Source organism: Colias eurytheme, chromosome 21 (assembly GCF_061535395.1).
Source record: "Colias eurytheme isolate Ceu_HAF_F1 chromosome 21, ilColEury1 Martin Lab GWU primary, whole genome shotgun sequence".
NCBI classification, from domain to species: Eukaryota; Metazoa; Arthropoda; class Insecta; order Lepidoptera; family Pieridae; genus Colias; species Colias eurytheme.
In genome coordinates, this window is record NC_143000.1 from 5,459,367 (window position 1) to 5,481,513 (window position 22,147).

The 22,147-nt window shown below is 31.9% G+C and overlaps 1 protein-coding gene across 1 annotated transcript; it reads left to right on the forward strand.

Moving 5' to 3' along the window:
• The first annotated feature begins 7,215 nt into the window (after nucleotides 1–7,215).
• Nucleotides 7,216–21,745, forward strand: LOC149899131 (uncharacterized). Its single transcript, XM_090114782.1, has 3 exons — nucleotides 7,216–7,374; nucleotides 20,681–20,927; nucleotides 21,172–21,745. Exons 1-3 carry the CDS (start codon nucleotides 7,363–7,365, stop codon nucleotides 21,588–21,590), a joined length of 678 nt encoding a protein of 225 aa, XP_089970908.1. The 5' UTR covers nucleotides 7,216–7,362; the 3' UTR covers nucleotides 21,591–21,745.
• Nucleotides 21,746–22,147: the final 402 nt, after the last annotated feature.

The window sequence follows — 22,147 nt, forward strand, 5'->3', positions numbered from 1 at the left end:
CAAAAAGAAGGTAGAAATAGATTTTTAAAGAATTGAAACTGAGGGCATATAAAATCATAAAAAGGATAATACCTTTTCATTTGCAGGATAGGTAATTAACAAAATTAAATTTTCTACAACTTTATTTTATGACCTTCTCATAGAACGAGCGGTTTTGCCAATATTTTGGTTCAAACGGGAGCAAAACTAAAAATTTGAAAATTTCGGGAAAAACTGACTATCTTTGAAAGGCCACAGCTTAGTTGTTATAAGGTTTAGAGAGCTGCGGTTAGGCTTAAATTGTTGCAAATTTAATTATCTTTGTAATTTTGTTAATTACCTATCCTGCAAATGAAAAAGTATTATCCTTTTTATGATTTTATATGCCCTCAGTTTCAATTCTTTAAAAATCTATTTCTACCTTCTTTTTGTTTTTCAGATATTGTGAGTGAACTATTTGTCTCACAGACTTTGTTCTATGCTCTAATGAAAGAAAATTAAATGCACTACAACTTTATTATACGAACTTCTCATAGAACGAGCGGTTTTTGCCAATATTTTGGTTCAAACGGGAGCAAAACTAAAAATTTGAAATTTTCGGGAAAAACTGACTATCTTTGAAAGGCCACAGCTTAGTTGTTATAAGGTTTAGAGAGCTGCGGTTTGGCTTAAATTGTTGCAAATTTAATTAGCTTTGTAATTTTGTTAATTACTTATACTGCAAATGAAAAAGTATTATCCTTTTTATGATTTTATATGCCCTCAGTTTCAATTCTTTAAAAATCTATTTCTACCTTCTTTTTGTTTTTCAGATATTGTGAGTGAACTATTTGTCTCACAGACTTTGTTCTATGCTCTTATGAAAGAAAATTAAATGCACTACAACTTTATTATACGAACTTCTCATAGAACGAGCGGTTTTTGCCAATATTTTGCTTCAAACGGGAGCAAAACTAAAAATTTCAATATTTCGGGAAAAATGAACCATCTTCGAATGGCCACAGTTTAGTCGTTATAAGGTTTAGAGAGCTGCGGTTAGGCTTAAATTGTTGCAAATTTAATAACCTTAATTTATGTACTGAATCATACTTGTCGGAAACGCATAGTTTATGACTTTTAGAGCAAAAAGTGAAAAAAGTCCAAAATTTTCGCAGTTTATCACGTGGTGCGCAGCGAGCACAACTTTTTCGAAGTTGCAAATTGGGATTTACATCACCCTAACTTATCCAAACAACATACCAAAAATTCAAATCTACATCGTGCTTTGCGAATTTAGGGTTTTTTAGTGTCGATTTCTACTGGCCTATAGGTACTTACATCTATACTAATTATTATAAAGAGGAAAGGTTTGTATGTATGGTTTTCACGCATAAACTACTGGATCGATTTTGATGAAATTTGGCACAGATAATCTTTAGACCCTGAGAAAGAACATAGGCTTCCTTTTATTGCGAAATATGTACCACGGGCGAAGCCGGGGCGGACCGCTAGTTATTAATAATTTGTTATATAAAAACTTGAAACTGCAATGCTCTTGAAACTTTAGTTAACAGTCCTATGATCGAATTTCCTTTTCTAGTATCATGAAAAAACAACGTGAAGGCTTGGTAGATGTATCGATTAAAAATTGTCAATGTATGAAGAATTACCAAATTCTATATTAGAGTAGATTTTGGTACCTAGAAGATTTTGAATGGGCTATCTCATATCACACATTGCATTTTTTGTAACAACATCTTGACTTACAGTTTTAGAAATAGTCTTTATTATTATTTAATCTAAATTAATACGAAAATTATATTCAGGAATCCCTAAAGTTATTATGTTCGTATAATAGAAATCGATTAAATATCCCTGTTATATTCAGAACAATAGTGTGAACACGCCTTTACATAGAAACAAAACATTTGAATTGTTGAAATGGCCTTAAAATAATGATAGACATGATTGATGAATGGATTTTGTATGTCGAGCAGTATTTGTCTTTGATGCAATGAAAATACTATGCAAATGTTATTGTTTTGTAAAAATAGAGCTTTGAGTATAAAGATTTTGTAAACCTTTTCTAACTTTAGTAAACTATTATGTTTTATTCCAATCTTGAGGCGTTTATAAAAACGAGTATAGATTGTTTGTTATTTTTTGATGTGGGCGTTAATCAGAAATGCGTAGATACTTTGACTCGAAAGAAGCACGTGTATGCTACTGCTGCTGTGTCTAGTATAACAGTCGGGGCCCGGAATCCCGTGTCTCTTTCACCATACCCAGACGATTTCTTGATATTAATTATAAATAGGTTACATATAAGTGGAGACATTGGGCCTTAGACAAAGTAACAATTAAAAAACGATAACGAAGTTAGAAAAGGCAAAAATGTATGGGATTGACATACGCCGCGTTAGATCACGTGGTCTATCTAATGTCAATCCCATACATTTTTCCTTTTCTAACTTCGTTATCGTTTTTTAATTGTTACTTTGTCTACGGGCCATTATCTCTGTAAATATTCATGGGCGGTGGTTGTCAGGCGTCATGTACCAGCTTGGTGGTAACCAATAACGTATATTATATTAATAGGTAGGTATACGTATATCTTAATACCTGTATCTTAATACCTATTATAAAGGCGAAAGTTTGTATGGATGTATGGATGTATGGATGTTTGTTACTCTTTCACGTAAAAACTACTGAAACGATTACTATGAAATTTAGCACACAATATATAAAGGGTAACTTGGATTAACACATAGGATAGGTTTTATCCCGGAAATCCCACGGGAACGGGAACTACGCGGGCTTTCCTTTGAAAACGCGGGCGAAGCCGCGGGCGGAAATCTAGTTAATAATATATAAGCAATACTTCCAGAATAAGTAGATATACGTATACAGGGTGTCCCGCTTTCGGTATACTAATCGCGAAGGGACTTGTAGTTTTGCATACACTGATCACATAAAAAATACTTAAATAACAAAATTACGCGAAAAATTTTTTGCTAAATTTTTCCTTAAAATCCATGTATTCGTCTCTAGCTTCGCGCAGCCGGCATATACCGCTTCGCTAATGTGAGTATTTTGTCTATGAAAACATAATCTTAAACGATAGCTCACATGCGGGTGGCAAAGTTGGGTGGTTTGCTTGTTGGGGGGTGTACACATGGAATTTTAAGAATTCCTCTATTTAAAAAAAAATGCGTCTGGAATTTTATAATTATTTTTTACGTACTCAGCGTATGCAAAACTACAAGTCCCTTTGCGCTTAGTATACCGAAAGTGGGACACCCTGTATATGTATACTGGAAGTACTGCTTGTAGGTATACACAGGGTTAAAATTTTTGGGCTTTTAAGACCATTTACTAACATAAGCAAAATAGGTAGGTAGATACTATTCAGCAAAATTATAAATGTTAATGTTAATATCAAAAGCAGTAGATACATAATTCACAAAAAGCGTCAATCAGATATTTTGTACGCCCAAATCGGGACTGATAATAAATTTATTCATTAATCATGTTACATTTCGAATAAATTGGATTCCTGTTGTGAGTGCAATTTAATTAATTTGGTTCATTCCGACTGGTTTTCATTTCATATACTTAATTGTAAAAATAAATACACAAATCAGATATGTTTCGTTTTTGTTTAAATAGGTACTAGATTGACCTTATCTTTCGATTTGGAAAAAGGTTAAGTTTTTTAAATATCATATAAATGTTTCAGACATCTTTTATTGGTCAAAATAATTCGTGTCTGCGAAGTTAGTTAACAATTCCGAATCAAAATATATCTGAGATCTCAAAATTTCATACAAGTAAGCTATTTTCCAAAATACCTATTTTGAATAGGTACCTTGATGCTTAGGTATAATCTTAAGTCAGAACGTTGCCAGAAGATAGATAGAGTAGAGCTTATTTAACACTATTAAATATAAGCGATGTAAGAGTTCATTTAAAATATCTTTTAATATTTGTATTACATCAGAAAATGACAAAAGATTATTGAAATACTACAGCAAAATCTATTATCATTTTAAACGAACACGTTCCTCTTTTACAGACACTTATATAATGCTAATTGATTTTTTATCAATCTCAAAAAGCTATAATATAAAATTCACACAGCGTTTAGTACAACAAAGACTTCATAATAGATAATGAGTACCGCGTTCCACAGATCTATTACGGCCATATTACAAGTAGGTATTTAAACATTTGCTTCAGGCGTCTATCATGTACGACAAGTAGATTACAACTCTAGGACCCGGTTGTGCTGGGCTTGATTATCGAAATATCGTATCGTCACCTTTTCAATACTATTAAAAGTTATTTACTAATAGAAGTCGCATAATATAATTTTTCAGGTCTATGAACCTACTAGAGGGAAAATTAAAAAAACGCGACAATAATCTATTTTCAAAAGCATTGGTCTCTTGTTCATCGAAAGAAATTCAAATGATTCATAATAAAAATTACAAGCATCCAATTAGATTCATTATTCATTATGACTGAATATATATTAATTTATGAACAACTGTAGACTTTTTTAAAACAATCACATCTGTAAAATTTTAAATTAGTTGTAAAACTTTATTTGCAAAGACTGACAATTTAGTACAATACATTTTTAAATGGTTCATTGGTATCTTAGCCTATAAACCAGTTTGGGTATAGTTTATTTAGTAATTCTATCAAGTATTGTTCTGATATTCAAATGTCAAAATCATATTAGTTAAGGTTATTGTGCGTGATTAACAATATCTACATACAATACGAATATACGGAAAATCTAGTTGATTCTAGCAATTCTAACTGTGAATGTGAATGTGAAAATATTTGGAATATGTTATCCAAACACGTTAAAATAAAAACGAAAATATAATAACAATAATAAATAACATGAATTTGGCACACAACTAGTTTATAATCAACCAAAATGGTGGTATTCGGATCGCTTGGAAAAAATTTAAACATTCAGTTTTAATTTTTTTTATTTAAGCTAAGTTAAGACACTTCATTCGGTATCAGAGTAACATAAAATTATAAATGGACATTATTATTAGACGAATGATCATGAAAATTGCAAAAGCTCTAGAAACAATGCACTCTTAATGCTCTTATCAGATTGTAGAATCAAAATGAGAACCTTTGGTGGTACGAATCACAAAGCGATTGATGGATTTAACACTCAAATTTGAAGCCTTAATCCGAGCACATGTCATATAGAGTTAGTATGATGCCATTAGCTTTAATTTGCCATAGATATGTTTCCGTATTATACTGGGTTCCTGTTCATAGATTATATAAACATTTATGACAGAAACAATAATTTATTAATGAAATACTACGTGTAACATATGACAATGTTCCATAGTACTCACATTAGAGATTAATTGATACGTTAAAGTTTTTCTATTGAGGTCAGTTTTTATATTGTTATTGATTGAGTTGTTAATTATATTTACAGATTAAATAAAATTATGTACCATGTCAATTGCATTTCTATTTTCAACTTATAATGTTAAATTAAAACAATTTCAGATAATTATGAAATGGTTTATAAGATACATAATATAACTCGTTGTTAACAACCATGTATCTCATTTACAATTTTTCTTCTTTTTATCGAAAGCTTTGTACTGATTGGCTACCAGCTAGTAATGTCTATGCAATATACCTATGATGTGCAGTAGGTTTATAATATATGTATTTGAATCCCGACTAAACATTTTCTTCTAAAAATCAAAATTTTTGACATAAATACGTATTATCAGTAAACATGACATTGTTTGTGATGTACATTTAAATTTGTTTAATGCAAATAAAAGCCTTTTTGTTAATTATTTTGTTTGTATGTATGTTATTTTTACGACAATTTTTTTATTTATTTAACTAGCATACTAAGTAGCATTAGGTATGCATTTTATACAATATTTTTATTTTTTTATGTACCATACTTTTCCGAGTAAGAGCAAAACTTTTTGCGGTCGTAATTAGTTTCTTACTTCTTTTTAACTTACACTTTTATACGTGTAACATTCTTTTATAAAAAAGCCCGGACGTGTATGCGGTCTGATACATCAAGGTCAAGGGAAGCTTTGTTTTATTTTTTCATCCTATGATGTTTTTACATCAGAACTTTAAGGGGCTTAATCAGAGGATTAGGTTACTCGTAACTTGAGAAAGGTTAAATAGCAAAAAAGTTGTTATATAAAAATATTTTTAAATTTGATAACAGTCTATCGACGTTTTTGGTTCGTATTAAATAATTTAAAAAATTACTACTACTCAGTCAATTATTGCAAATATTTTAACAATGTATGTATATTGTTCATGATTTTCCAATTTTAGAAATAAAACAATTCTAGCGATAATTTCTTAAATCTGAAATTATTCAGGAGTTTAATTATAATAAAAAACAAATGCAACTATTTCAACAATCGAGTAAAGATTGTTTCAGATTAAAAAAAATGCACTGCAAAAATTGAACACCTCTTGTAGTTTTCAAGGTGTTATTGTAAAATGCACCAAAGACAGTAATTTGCAAAAATAAATTATTAATAATTGCATACAATGTGTCGAAGCATGTTCGGAATTTTACGGAACTCGCGGTACCGGAATCGATCATTCAAAAGACATCAACGTGCTCTATGTCACGCAGCTTGTTTAATTATTTGATTGAAATACTTTTCAGTCTAATATGTATTTTCATAAATACATACATATATGAAACACATATTACATTACATTTTATATGTATGTATGTAGTAATACATATTTTTCAAAATATTTTGTACATTCTCTCTATTCATTTATTTTCCACGATAATAGCTCTTATTGTTTCTATTACTATTTCATTATAGAGCGTATAATCTTTCTTATATTATTCATTACAAGATTAAAACAACACCGTAAAATAAGGATTAGACATTAATGAAATATAGTTTTTGTTAATATTTACATGCGTAATGACCGTACAAACCGAACCGTAAACAACAATTTAAATAGTTTCTGCACCACATAAGTGAGTAATAATTAAGGAATGTAGAGAAACTTTCAAGACCGAATTTCATCATATTTAACACATACATCTGAAATTTACGTACGACCTCATCTAAATGACCTTGCCGCTATCATCCCTTATCACAGCGCACGCGCATCTCACACTAAAAATTACGGCATTGCACTTGCCCGTTAATTGTTTCCAGTTACGAACTGTATCGGGTTGATACATATAAAAGGGGCTGGCAGCCACAATCAGCATTCACAGTTTCGAACTAGTTGCGAACACACGTCGCTTAGGCGAAAATTTCGAGGCGAGTACTGGATAGCCAGCAGCGCCAAGTCAGTTCGTTTGAGATCTCCAATTTACTTTAGTATTCAATAATCATGCAGTCTATGGTGAGTTGCGTTTCATTCTATAGATACTACGTACTATGTATTTCCACGTTAGCATATTTCATGAAAATAATTATTTAAGCGATAAGAGAAAAATCGTAAATATTAAGATCTATTGTTAAAGTGCGAGAATTATTAATCAGATAACGCAGTAAGATTTACACAGCTATAATTGATCAAACGATATATCATAAGTGGTTTCAGCATGTGAGCTCGGCGTAAAATTTTTATTTCAGAATAGTTTAAAATGCATTTTTGGAATCTTATAAACAGCATTATTCATGTAATAAATAATATAAACTAGACCATTGGCTTTACATTGTACTAAAATTTAATTAATTACCACTATTAATATTTTCCGATATCAAACGTGTACTTCGAATCAATAAAATCGGTAATTGAAAGATATTAGGGGACATTAATATGCATAATAATATTCGTAGTTTATGGATAGTAAATTGTACTTGAAATATAAATTTACCTAGCACCAGCTAAATACATGATTTGTGGGTTATTATCAGGTTGTTTTTGCTACCGGTTACTAAAACTGTCGAAGCTGGATTGGACATACTTTTTATTGCCTGAGCTTGAATAGAACAAAGGATTTCCGCAAATCACCTGTTTCGAAAGCAATTTGATTATAGATAAAACAATAGACTTTTTAATTAATCAATAATTATAAGATAAAATCGTGATTCACACTTGTTGATTGCCGCGTGAAAACGTTAGGTATATAAAATATAACTAAATATCAATTTACTTATTTCTTAAAAGCATGATTTTCAAATTATAAATCATAGGCATGAAATTCTCACTTTTTGATAAATTTTAACAATAAGGATACGGAACCTATTGTGCAGAACCCAAGAAAATTTTACACGATATAAACAAACAAACAAAAATCAAATTATGTCAAGGTTCAAAAGTCATGTAGCAGATGATTAATACAACTTGCATCCTGTTACATCGCCTACGAATTGTAGCTATCTAAATGAATTCCAATCTTATTCATTGTTATGCTAATTTTCTTCACCTTATTTACATACCTAAGCATTCTTCCGGACCCACAATAGTTTGATTGAATTTACCGATTAATGACTCATTGTATGCACATTAAAATTACGACCATAACAATGTAAACGAATTTATTACGGACCAATTTCTTACTTTAACATTAATAACTAAATTAAAAAAATATTAATATAAAAAAATGTATCAGTTGTAATACACTAAATTTTTATGAGCTAATTTTGTCAGTTTCACTTTCGACCGCGTAATATTGCAACAATCGAATCGTACATAGCTAACCACAGATCGAACGTGTCATGGCGCGATTTCCCCGGCCCTCACGAATTTTCTTATGACCTTCGAAACCATAACACTTCCTCCGCCCACTGTTTCCTCTGTTGCAATGCAATCGATCGTTAGTTGTGCACCAGTTCACTGAATGATAATTCCGTTGCGTTGCAAAACCTATTGCATTGTAAGTGGACTATATGAGGCATGCCTAAAATTATAAGGTATTGTCCTAACCCCCTTGACGACTAGGTTATGAGACCTAATTGTGGGCTATGCCTCAGAGCGCAATACATTAAAATACATCAACAAACATGCATTATAGGACAATGCAATCGAAAGTATGAAATCGATTTGTGTGAGATAGTGAAACATATTAGAGGCCTTCGCATAGCTTCAAATGCCGTGGTCTCCGTGATTTCAAGGTATTTGACCGCTCCTAGACATAAAGGGAATTAGATCAGACCTTTAGGGCCACGCTATATTTCACAACATTTGATTGTTTGCGAGTACACCTGTCTCACAATACGATTGCTCGTATTTTCTTTATCTAAAATTATATCTCAAACTCGTTAACCTATTTATTAATAAAACCCAAGTGTGTGCTAACATTTATCTCACAATAGTTAGATTGAAATGTGTTCCACGGTATTATTTCGTACTATGTATAATATATGTAGGTATGTAGTTATGAAAATATGTAATTATATAACAATTTTAAATGTAAATTGTTTCACTGTTATGAGTTAAAGTGTCCAAACATTTAGTGATCGCAAAAGTTACACGGTGCTATTTTATGCTAAATTGTCCCAATTGTAAGCAATTTAAAATTATAATGACTCTTGTATGAAACGACTGTCTCATCGGTCTAGTTGTTATAGGAAAGGTAGTGGTAGTAAAACCTTAAAATTATGAAATACTCCAAACAGTTGAAAATATCACACTTAATTTTAAGATGAGATTAATCTTGTACTATATCAAAAACGATATAATACTCGCATAGGAGAATGTTGAAACATATAATATACAGAAATAATGTCACATGAATGGCAAATTAAAAGAAATTGATAATGCGGTGTAAAATGAGAGCAAATAATGTAAAGAAGTGAACAATAAGGTATGGGTGATGTGTCTGATCCCACACTGCATTATTATCCATTCGTCTTAGATTTGTAACGACGTTTTTGCGCCAATGTAATATGGATTTCCAAATGATTTACTTTTAAAGGCACATATTCCCTATCACTGCTCTTACTGTACTGTTTCATCATAAATACTTTTTAAAAATATAACTAGTATGGTCGTAAATATTTTCAAATAAATATTATCAACTGTATAACTCCACCACTTGTAGAATATACTTATGTATACATTTAATCAAAATACTATCTACAAGTGCGACACTAAAGTTTATGCAGGTTTAATTCAAGTAAATCAATCAAAGTAGTTTTCGACAAGTGTCGAGAATTTGAGATTTGTTGGAACGCAAGTTGCGTGCGCTGAGATAATAAAATTTAGGTATTAAGGCAATGCTACACGATAAGCCGTTACATATACATAATTACAATAATATTAATATTACGCAATTGAATTTATATCATATGGAAATTATGCATTCTTATATTCTCATATTATATTGAACATTTCAGATATCCATTCTATATTTTCTAAACTTTATTAATACATACCTAGAGCAATCTCCTGTTTCCCACGTACTTGATATTTAAACGGTTTTAGTATGTCAGTCTATGACATTTAAATAATAACAGATTGGCGTTAATTAATGTATAACTTAGATATAATATCGCACATATAGAAGAAATATTCAATTAGACTTACAGTAAATACGAGCCTTAAATTCAATCGACAACTTATCAGTCTAGATATCGGATGTTAATAATCTTGTTTTGTGTCTCATTTATGTCATTTGTTTAGTAAATTCGATACTATTTATTGAAATTCGAATATTATTGGCATTCAGTAGCATTTTGTTTATTAAAACTGTTAAATTATTCGCACATACAAGGATACAAACTCTGGGTGATGGATGAGTTTTGAAAACTAATATATAAATAGAAAATATATTCAAACGCGAATCTTTTTAATAATGTAATAACTATGTTTACTATTTAATAAATATTGCAACGCAATAGTTCCTATTAAATAATAGTTTAATTTTATATAAGTTGTGATCGAGTTACGCAGTCCAAGTATCAATAAATTATTCGTCAAATAGCCAAGATTTACCAGTTCGCCCAGCTTTCCTACTCAGTTGTTTTGTTAACTCCTTGATTGCGTGAGCCACGCCTTCACAATAATTTCTGTACCGACTTTCTAATTACATTTTATTAGGCTAAATTATTCGGACACTTGAATAAATTCCTATTTATGGATGCTGGAACTTTGAATACAAATTTATAGTAAGTTGTGTAGTTTTGTCATCGACGCTCTATGGCAATATATTATATCGCTCATTTGCTTCTATAACGTGACAAAGTCAAAATCTCAATTGTTGGGAAAACGCATTTGAAAGTTTAAAATTCCTGTAACTTTTTAATTATTATGCTTAGACTATTCAGCTCAATACAACATATTAAAACGTTATCGTTTTTTTGAATCAAATTGTATTCAGAGCAATAAGTCGGTTATTAAATTTATTAAGATTATTTATTTCAGAAAGGGCCCTTCTTGTTGCGTTTTTCTTGTAAAAAGTGTGCAGTATTGCGTTACAAACAGATATGTATCATTTTTCTTGAAAAAAAAAAATTGAATAAAAATCTAAAACTTTACAAGTTATGTCGTATTGTTACGTTTTATTGATAATCAGTAATCTAAATGTATTGGAAATTTTAATTAGAACGTGTTACTGTAGTAGAAATCTTTTTATTTTTGTACTTTGTTTTACAAAATGAAAGATATTTTTGCGAAATTATTGTGTAACTTTCTCTGAAATACAAGTAATATACACATTAAAAAAAATATACAATTATAACCAGACATTAATATTTTTTGTTTTACTTTTACTCACAAACGTTGGCAATTATAATATTACGACCCGCCCCGAATTCGCACGGGTGCAATCCTGATACCATCGATTTTTCTGAAGACTTTTTCATGTGTTAAATACTTAGTAGGTAAATTATTTTGATAAATCTCGTAGGGTTCAGAATGCGTTTGCAATGCAGGCGTTGTAAATAATTACATGTTGTAAATAATTACATTGCAATAATGTAATTATTTACAACATCACATTAGAAACGTCAAAAATAACAGTTCATTCACCTATTTATGGATGCTATTATACAATATACATATAAACCTTCCTCTTGAATCACTTTATCTGTAACAAAAACTGCATCAAAATTGCAAAACGCATTCGGCCGGGGAAAACGACTTTGTTTTATATTTTGCTTATCTCAGTAATATTAGGAAACTAATCTTTATTGCGGGTCCCGGTGATACATAAATCAAATAAACATATTAGCAAAACAAATCACAGGTTCTTGTCTCGAGACAGCTTCTTGATCTCTCCTAAATTCCAGTAATCTTTCAGTATTTCACGGTGTTGTTCTTCGGAAAAAAAAAATGATACTTGAAAATGCAGGTTTCCTTGCAGGATTCTCTTTTAGTTGACGGGGCGGCACAGTTTTTTTTGTGATGCTTTCGATTCGTAGGACTGTCTTGCATTTTTTAACTGATTTGTAATTTTTTTTTTTCATATTTCTTTATTCAGTGGTATTTTTTACTCGTTTATGCTATAAAATAAATTGATTGTTTAATTCATTTGTATTTCGAGAATCGGTATGATCTTTTCGTTTTTCTAACTTAAGTGAATGTAAAATAAAGTAATGAATATTTTCTCGTACAAGATTTACAAGCTTCCTAGACCGTGATTCCATCTGAAAAATAAATTAAGTAATCAGACAACATTTTTATCATTTATAATGCAACATTGTAGCGTATTCGTTGTAAAAATGTATTATTTTTTATCAAGAATGTATTAACTTGAGATAACCAACATAAATACCAAACATTTTGTACTTTTATTATCAACTGTAACGGAACATCTTAAATTAACCAACAAAAAACATTGTTTATTTCAGCAACAACGGGACAATCCTATGTAAACCGTAGCATGCGAATACTATTTTTACTACAATAATGACCCACATCCAAATGTCCCGTTATAGCTGCAAATATAAATCAGTAAAAAAACAAAAAGCTGTACTTACCTTTCAGCAAAACCGTGATACAATAAGCTGTTACGTTTTTACCGCAATCGGGCAGCAGTTTCCTTCTCAAGGGAGCAGCGACAACTGACTTAAACCGTTCTTGCATTAAATTCAAGAGCAAAAAGAGATTTCGCTAAACCGATAGTCGCCGACCTTTTCCCTCATAACTCGGTCATTTTTGGAGCTAGAAATATCGCGTTTTAGCAGCAAGTAGTGATTATAGATAAAACAATAGACTTTTTAATTAATCAATAATTATAAGATAAAATCGTGATTCACACTTGTTGATTGCCGCGTGAAAACGTTAGGTATATAAAATATAACTAAATATCAATTTACTTATTTCTTAAAAGCATGATTTTCAAATTATAAATCATAGGCATGAAATTCTCACTTTTTGATAAATTTTAACAATAAGGATACGGAACCTATTGTGCAGAACCCAAGAAAATTTTACACGATATAAACAAACAAACAAAAATCAAATTATGTCAAGGTTCAAAAGTCATGTAGCAGATGATTAATACAACTTGCATCCTGTTACATCGCCTACGAATTGTAGCTATCTAAATGAATTCCAATCTTATTCATTGTTATGCTAATTTTCTTCACCTTATTTACATACCTAAGCATTCTTCCGGACCCACAATAGTTTGATTGAATTTACCGATTAATGACTCATTGTATGCACATTAAAATTACGACCATAACAATGTAAACGAATTTATTACGGACCAATTTCTTACTTTAACATTAATAACTAAATTAAAAAAATATTAATATAAAAAAATGTATCAGTTGTAATACACTAAATTTTTATGAGCTAATTTTGTCAGTTTCACTTTCGACCGCGTAATATTGCAACAATCGAATCGTACATAGCTAACCACAGATCGAACGTGTCATGGCGCGATTTCCCCGGCCCTCACGAATTTTCTTATGACCTTCGAAACCATAACACTTCCTCCGCCCACTGTTTCCTCTGTTGCAATGCAATCGATCGTTAGTTGTGCACCAGTTCACTGAATGATAATTCCGTTGCGTTGCAAAACCTATTGCATTGTAAGTGGACTATATGAGGCATGCCTAAAATTATAAGGTATTGTCCTAACCCCCTTGACGACTAGGTTATGAGACCTAATTGTGGGCTATGCCTCAGAGCGCAATACATTAAAATACATCAACAAACATGCATTATAGGACAATGCAATCGAAAGTATGAAATCGATTTGTGTGAGATAGTGAAACATATTAGAGGCCTTCGCATAGCTTCAAATGCCGTGGTCTCCGTGATTTCAAGGTATTTGACCGCTCCTAGACATAAAGGGAATTAGATCAGACCTTTAGGGCCACGCTATATTTCACAACATTTGATTGTTTGCGAGTACACCTGTCTCACAATACGATTGCTCGTATTTTCTTTATCTAAAATTATATCTCAAACTCGTTAACCTATTTATTAATAAAACCCAAGTGTGTGCTAACATTTATCTCACAATAGTTAGATTGAAATGTGTTCCACGGTATTATTTCGTACTATGTATAATATATGTAGGTATGTAGTTATGAAAATATGTAATTATATAACAATTTTAAATGTAAATTGTTTCACTGTTATGAGTTAAAGTGTCCAAACATTTAGTGATCGCAAAAGTTACACGGTGCTATTTTATGCTAAATTGTCCCAATTGTAAGCAATTTAAAATTATAATGACTCTTGTATGAAACGACTGTCTCATCGGTCTAGTTGTTATAGGAAAGGTAGTGGTAGTAAAACCTTAAAATTATGAAATACTCCAAACAGTTGAAAATATCACACTTAATTTTAAGATGAGATTAATCTTGTACTATATCAAAAACGATATAATACTCGCATAGGAGAATGTTGAAACATATAATATACAGAAATAATGTCACATGAATGGCAAATTAAAAGAAATTGATAATGCGGTGTAAAATGAGAGCAAATAATGTAAAGAAGTGAACAATAAGGTATGGGTGATGTGTCTGATCCCACACTGCATTATTATCCATTCGTCTTAGATTTGTAACGACGTTTTTGCGCCAATGTAATATGGATTTCCAAATGATTTACTTTTAAAGGCACATATTCCCTATCACTGCTCTTACTGTACTGTTTCATCATAAATACTTTTTAAAAATATAACTAGTATGGTCGTAAATATTTTCAAATAAATATTATCAACTGTATAACTCCACCACTTGTAGAATATACTTATGTATACATTTAATCAAAATACTATCTACAAGTGCGACACTAAAGTTTATGCAGGTTTAATTCAAGTAAATCAATCAAAGTAGTTTTCGACAAGTGTCGAGAATTTGAGATTTGTTGGAACGCAAGTTGCGTGCGCTGAGATAATAAAATTTAGGTATTAAGGCAATGCTACACGATAAGCCGTTACATATACATAATTACAATAATATTAATATTACGCAATTGAATTTATATCATATGGAAATTATGCATTCTTATATTCTCATATTATATTGAACATTTCAGATATCCATTCTATATTTTCTAAACTTTATTAATACATACCTAGAGCAATCTCCTGTTTCCCACGTACTTGATATTTAAACGGTTTTAGTATGTCAGTCTATGACATTTAAATAATAACAGATTGGCGTTAATTAATGTATAACTTAGATATAATATCGCACATATAGAAGAAATATTCAATTAGACTTACAGTAAATACGAGCCTTAAATTCAATCGACAACTTATCAGTCTAGATATCGGATGTTAATAATCTTGTTTTGTGTCTCATTTATGTCATTTGTTTAGTAAATTCGATACTATTTATTGAAATTCGAATATTATTGGCATTCAGTAGCATTTTGTTTATTAAAACTGTTAAATTATTCGCACATACAAGGATACAAACTCTGGGTGATGGATGAGTTTTGAAAACTAATATATAAATAGAAAATATATTCAAACGCGAATCTTTTTAATAATGTAATAACTATGTTTACTATTTAATAAATATTGCAACGCAATAGTTCCTATTAAATAATAGTTTAATTTTATATAAGTTGTGATCGAGTTACGCAGTCCAAGTATCAATAAATTATTCGTCAAATAGCCAAGATTTACCAGTTCGCCCAGCTTTCCTACTCAGTTGTTTTGTTAACTCCTTGATTGCGTGAGCCACGCCTTCACAATAATTTCTGTACCGACTTTCTAATTACATTTTATTAGGCTAAATTATTCGGACACTTGAATAAATTCCTATTTATGGATGCTGGAACTTTGAATACAAATTTATAGTAAGTTGTGTAGTTTTGTCATCGACGCTCTATGGCAATATATTATATCGCTCATTTGCTTCTATAACGTGACAAAGTCAAAATCTCAATTGTTGGGAAAACGCATTTGAAAGTTTAAAATTCCTGTAACTTTTTAATTATTATGCTTAGACTATTCAGCTCAATACAACATATTAAAACGTTATCGTTTTTTTGAATCAAATTGTATTCAGAGCAATAAGTCGGTTATTAAATTTATTAAGATTATTTATTTCAGAAAGGGCCCTTCTTGTTGCGTTTTTCTTGTAAAAAGTGTGCAGTATTGCGTTACAAACAGATATGTATCATTTTTCTTGAAAAAAAAAAATTGAATAAAAATCTAAAACTTTACAAGTTATGTCGTATTGTTACGTTTTATTGATAATCAGTAATCTAAATGTATTGGAAATTTTAATTAGAACGTGTTACTGTAGTAGAAATCTTTTTATTTTTGTACTTTGTTTTACAAAATGAAAGATATTTTTGCGAAATTATTGTGTAACTTTCTCTGAAATACAAGTAATATACACATTAAAAAAAATATACAATTATAACCAGACATTAATATTTTTTGTTTTACTTTTACTCACAAACGTTGGCAATTATAATATTACGACCCGCCCCGAATTCGCACGGGTGCAATCCTGATACCATCGATTTTTCTGAAGACTTTTTCATGTGTTAAATACTTAGTAGGTAAATTATTTTGATAAATCTCGTAGGGTTCAGAATGCGTTTGCAATGCAGGCGTTGTAAATAATTACATGTTGTAAATAATTACATTGCAATAATGTAATTATTTACAACATCACATTAGAAACGTCAAAAATAACAGTTCATTCACCTATTTATGGATGCTATTATACAATATACATATAAACCTTCCTCTTGAATCACTTTATCTGTAACAAAAACTGCATCAAAATTGCAAAACGCATTCGGCCGGGGAAAACGACTTTGTTTTATATTTTGCTTATCTCAGTAATATTAGGAAACTAATCTTTATTGCGGGTCCCGGTGATACATAAATCAAATAAACATATTAGCAAAACAAATCACAGGTTCTTGTCTCGAGACAGCTTCTTGATCTCTCCTAAATTCCAGTAATCTTTCAGTATTTCACGGTGTTGTTCTTCGGAAAAAAAAAATGATACTTGAAAATGCAGGTTTCCTTGCAGGATTCTCTTTTAGTTGACGGGGCGGCACAGTTTTTTTTGTGATGCTTTCGATTCGTAGGACTGTCTTGCATTTTTTAACTGATTTGTAATTTTTTTTTTTCATATTTCTTTATTCAGTGGTATTTTTTACTCGTTTATGCTATAAAATAAATTGATTGTTTAATTCATTTGTATTTCGAGAATCGGTATGATCTTTTCGTTTTTCTAACTTAAGTGAATGTAAAATAAAGTAATGAATATTTTCTCGTACAAGATTTACAAGCTTCCTAGACCGTGATTCCATCTGAAAAATAAATTAAGTAATCAGACAACATTTTTATCATTTATAATGCAACATTGTAGCGTATTCGTTGTAAAAATGTATTATTTTTTATCAAGAATGTATTAACTTGAGATAACCAACATAAATACCAAACATTTTGTACTTTTATTATCAACTGTAACGGAACATCTTAAATTAACCAACAAAAAACATTGTTTATTTCAGCAACAACGGGACAATCCTATGTAAACCGTAGCATGCGAATACTATTTTTACTACAATAATGACCCACATCCAAATGTCCCGTTATAGCTGCAAATATAAATCAGTAAAAAAACAAAAAGCTGTACTTACCTTTCAGCAAAACCGTGATACAATAAGCTGTTACGTTTTTACCGCAATCGGGCAGCAGTTTCCTTCTCAAGGGAGCAGCGACAACTGACTTAAACCGTTCTTGCATTAAATTCAAGAGCAAAAAGAGATTTCGCTAAACCGATAGTCGCCGACCTTTTCCCTCATAACTCGGTCATTTTTGGAGCTAGAAATATCGCGTTTTAGCAGCAAGTAGAGCGCGATGCGACGGATTCTACTGTATCATTATTCCATAACGATACATATGCTCGTTAACACGTTCTTGTCGCAAATGAGCGATATATATACTTGATATTTTAATTCATACGTTTAAATCCTAATAAATTTACAGAGGATGAAAAATAAATTATTGCTTTAGTATTGCTCCAATTTTTTACAGCCGTTTCAAATTCACACGGATATTGCTATCTAGTGAAGAAATCGAATTAGCAAAACGCTGCGCAGTTGTTACTTTTTGTGTGTAATTGTGTGAAAATAATTGCTAATTGCATGCGTAAGTTGTTTATAACATAAATTATCGGTTGAGTGTAAGAAAATGTTTAAATAATTCTATACTTCTTAACCCAGATGTTACTGAAACAATTTTTGTTATCATATTAAGTTGAAATTTACATATTGTGTCCATATTGCAAAAATTTTAACTGGAAAAATAGTATAAAAATTTTATCTATCGTGGAAATCTCGGAAAATGGTGTGCTTTTAAAAGGACTGTAGTAATATGTACTACTAAGTAGGTAGACTATGATATTAAAATGACAACATACATTTCACTTATATTTATGTAGCAATATGAAAGTTTTCAAAATATAATTTAGGATGCAAGGTCCATTACATTTAGGACAATCAAAATTGGCTTTCTAGTGACATTCTATACACCGAAGCTGCTGGTCTCTGTACCTAATGATGTGATCTTTTCCATCAAATCCAGAGGTTTCACGGAAACTCTAGCACCTTTACGTTCCTCATTCTTATATGTTTCGAGCAGAGCAGTTCCAACACTTCTACGAATGTGGAGATAATCATAATGGCCCCCTTTTACTTATATATTTGCCAAAAATTATGTATTGCCATATCTAGTCCATGACAAGTCAAAGAAAAATACCACTTCTTGCCTCTGATAGATGTCTTGTACAAACCAAATGCTCTGGTCGAATCTGTCCACCCCTCCCATTTTCTCGTACTTTTTTTACGACAAGTATATTTTTCTTCTGTTGTTGTGAAAATCTCTTTACCGTAGACACAGGCTGAATCGTATCAGAGTTTGATGCAACAGTCACAACACTGTTATCATTCCATTTGCAAAATAAATTTGTTCTGCTCTGGTCGATTGATGCTTGAATGTACCTCGTGGTGTCTTTTTCAATTCTCAAAGGCAGCAGGCAAAGGGCATTTCGCGACGCGTCACGCGATTTTCACGTAATGTGCCAGTAGCCTTTATTCCTCGTACTCGAAGTTCATCAATGAGATGAATGGACGTAAAAAAGTTGTCAAAAAATAAATGGAATACAGCTTCGCCCTATATTTGTCGCAGTACATCGGCATACTGCAATACAACGCTTGCACCCAATCCCAGGGGCTTTTGGTATTTGTTTTGATTACCAACATCATTCGATTGTCCTTGGTATGGATCACACCAAACTATGCAACATAACCGTGTAGCTCCGACCCAAAATCATACCCCCATCTTATCGGTTTCCCTCTTATGAATTGCTTGCATGGATGGCCGCCATAGTAGGGCACCATGGCTTCGCCGATGCTGTGATGCTCTTCAAAGAGTGCATGCGGAAAAAAGTACTCTGTAGTAGTACATATTACTACTGGCCTTTTAAAAGAACGGCAATTAAAACTGCATAAATATCACAAATAAAATGTAATCTAATAGTAGGTAATATATATTTCTGATAAAACACGTTTCAAGTTACGTGTATTTAAAATAAATCAAGTAATTTATTGTAATTTATTGATATATTTAACTTGATTATTGATACATTTAACTTGATTTATCAATGGAAAATGGCAGAAATTCTAAAATAATTTAAAAATATACCACTGTTATAAAACGACACAACACTTTAATTTTCCAATTCCTACAACCGTGAGGTGCCAAATGAATATAAACATTTTTTTCAAAAATGCCCTCATTGTTAATAATAATTTTATTTATGGTGCGTCCTTTTAAAAGAACGATAGTAACAACTGGGTTAATCATATTATGAGATTTTTTTTACTTTAAGCATAGGTAGTTCATCTTCTAAATCTTAAAAGTTTTATAATTATGCAAAAATAGATCGTGCTAAACTATAGGTAGTCCGAATTAATAAAAAATATAGAGTTTAAATGTAAAAACATAATGTTCAACGATCCGTATCAAAATAAGTACTAAAAATATTGTCAAGAACTAAACTATTTCAGATCTCAGTGAAATCTCTTTACAATTCACAAGTTTTTGCATCAATTGTTATGGAAATGTGAACAGTTAAAACCCAATACATAACCAATTTATTTTATTGATATTGGCAAACTAGTCTGTAACATTCCTCAATGACTCATTTACTACTTTTTAAGACTCATTATTTTTAATGCTTATTATGATGTAAACGTTTTAATGCGTAATCACCATCAAAAGCATGTATTTCATAACTGCTCTCTTTTCCAGATTATCTTCGCAGCGGCTTTATGCCTAGCCCAAGCTTCATACTACGCGGGTGCCCCCGCTCCCGTACAACTCAGTCCCGATGGCAAATACGTGCTTGACACACCCGAGGTAGCGCACGCTAAGGCCGCTCATTTGGCGGCTCACGCGCAGGCCTCCACCTCTCATGGAGCTTGGGCCCCGGCTGGTGGCGCGTACGCCGCCGCCCCCGCTTATGGCGGTGCTGCTCACTATGGTGCTCCTGGTGCTGGTAAATATTTTTTTCTTAATGTAACTAGTAGGTAGACGTAAAGGCATGCGGTATACTCTTGTATCGTTTAAGTTTTCAAATAATAAATGAAGGATAAGGATTATGAGCCATTTCATTTATACTAGATTAAAGCTATATCTTGAATCTTAACGCAAGACTTTAACCATGCAAACAACTCTTTTTCTATGACTTATATCTGATCTATTTTAGACATGTAACTAATTCTAATGTGTATATCTTCCAGGCCTTTACAAATACGGTCCCGCTCCCCTCGCCCACGACGGTCGCGTGATCGACACCCCCGAGGTCGCTCACTTGAAGGCTGCCCGCCTCGCCGCTCTCAACAGTGCCCACGCTAACGCTGCACACGCCGCTCCCTCAGCGCCCGCCGCCTACGCCGCCGCCGGTGCAGGAGCGGGCTACGGAGCTGGCTACGGAGCGGGCTACGGCGCCGGCTACGGAGCGGGTTACGGCAAATGGAACGGCCCTCTCGCCCACATCCAGCTCACCCACGACGGCCAGTACGTAGTAGACACACCTGAGGTGCAACACGCCCGCGCCGCTCACTTCCACCAGTACGCCGCCGCCGCGCAAGCTGCCGCGTCCGCCCCCGAAGAGCCCTGGGGCGCGCACGGCGCTCACGGCGCTCACGGCTGGAACTAAACCCTACCTCCGACCCGGCTAACTGACTGCCTGATATTTTTATACAAAATGTAAATAAAACCGAAAAAAAATGTTATGTAAAAAGTTGAATGATAAGTGTATAGCAATGCGACTCTTATAGAGCGTAATGAAACAAATAAAAAGATAATGTTATATACTTCTTTGTTTTATTTTAGAGTCTCAGTAATTGTTGGACATATTGTAATATTATAATATGTATCAAATAAATAAGCTAAGTTATAACAAGCCGACGATAAAATATAAACCAACCGATACATAATGCGCACTTTATATACATACAAATTTTATATGTATATTTTATACATCGACTTGCACCTCAGGTATCTTTCTTAGAAAAACTTTTTCGATTAAATTAAAATTTATCCAGTCAGCCTCAATCTTGATCTGTGTACATAAAAAAAAATTTAAATTTAAAACGCCTACAAAAAATATTTAAGCAAGAGTGCTTATGGAAAATATATATGCACATAAAATAAGGATTCATGAAATAGAAGTTTAAAAGAACAAGCAAACTTGAAACAGGCACTCTTATATAA

Bases quoted from the DNA above. Each gene is read 5' to 3' on its own strand.
- LOC149899131 (XM_090114782.1), top strand. The intron at 20,928-21,171 runs GTAAATATTTTT...TATATCTTCCAG, and splicing joins CTATGGTGCTCCTGGTGCTG to GCCTTTACAAATACGGTCCC.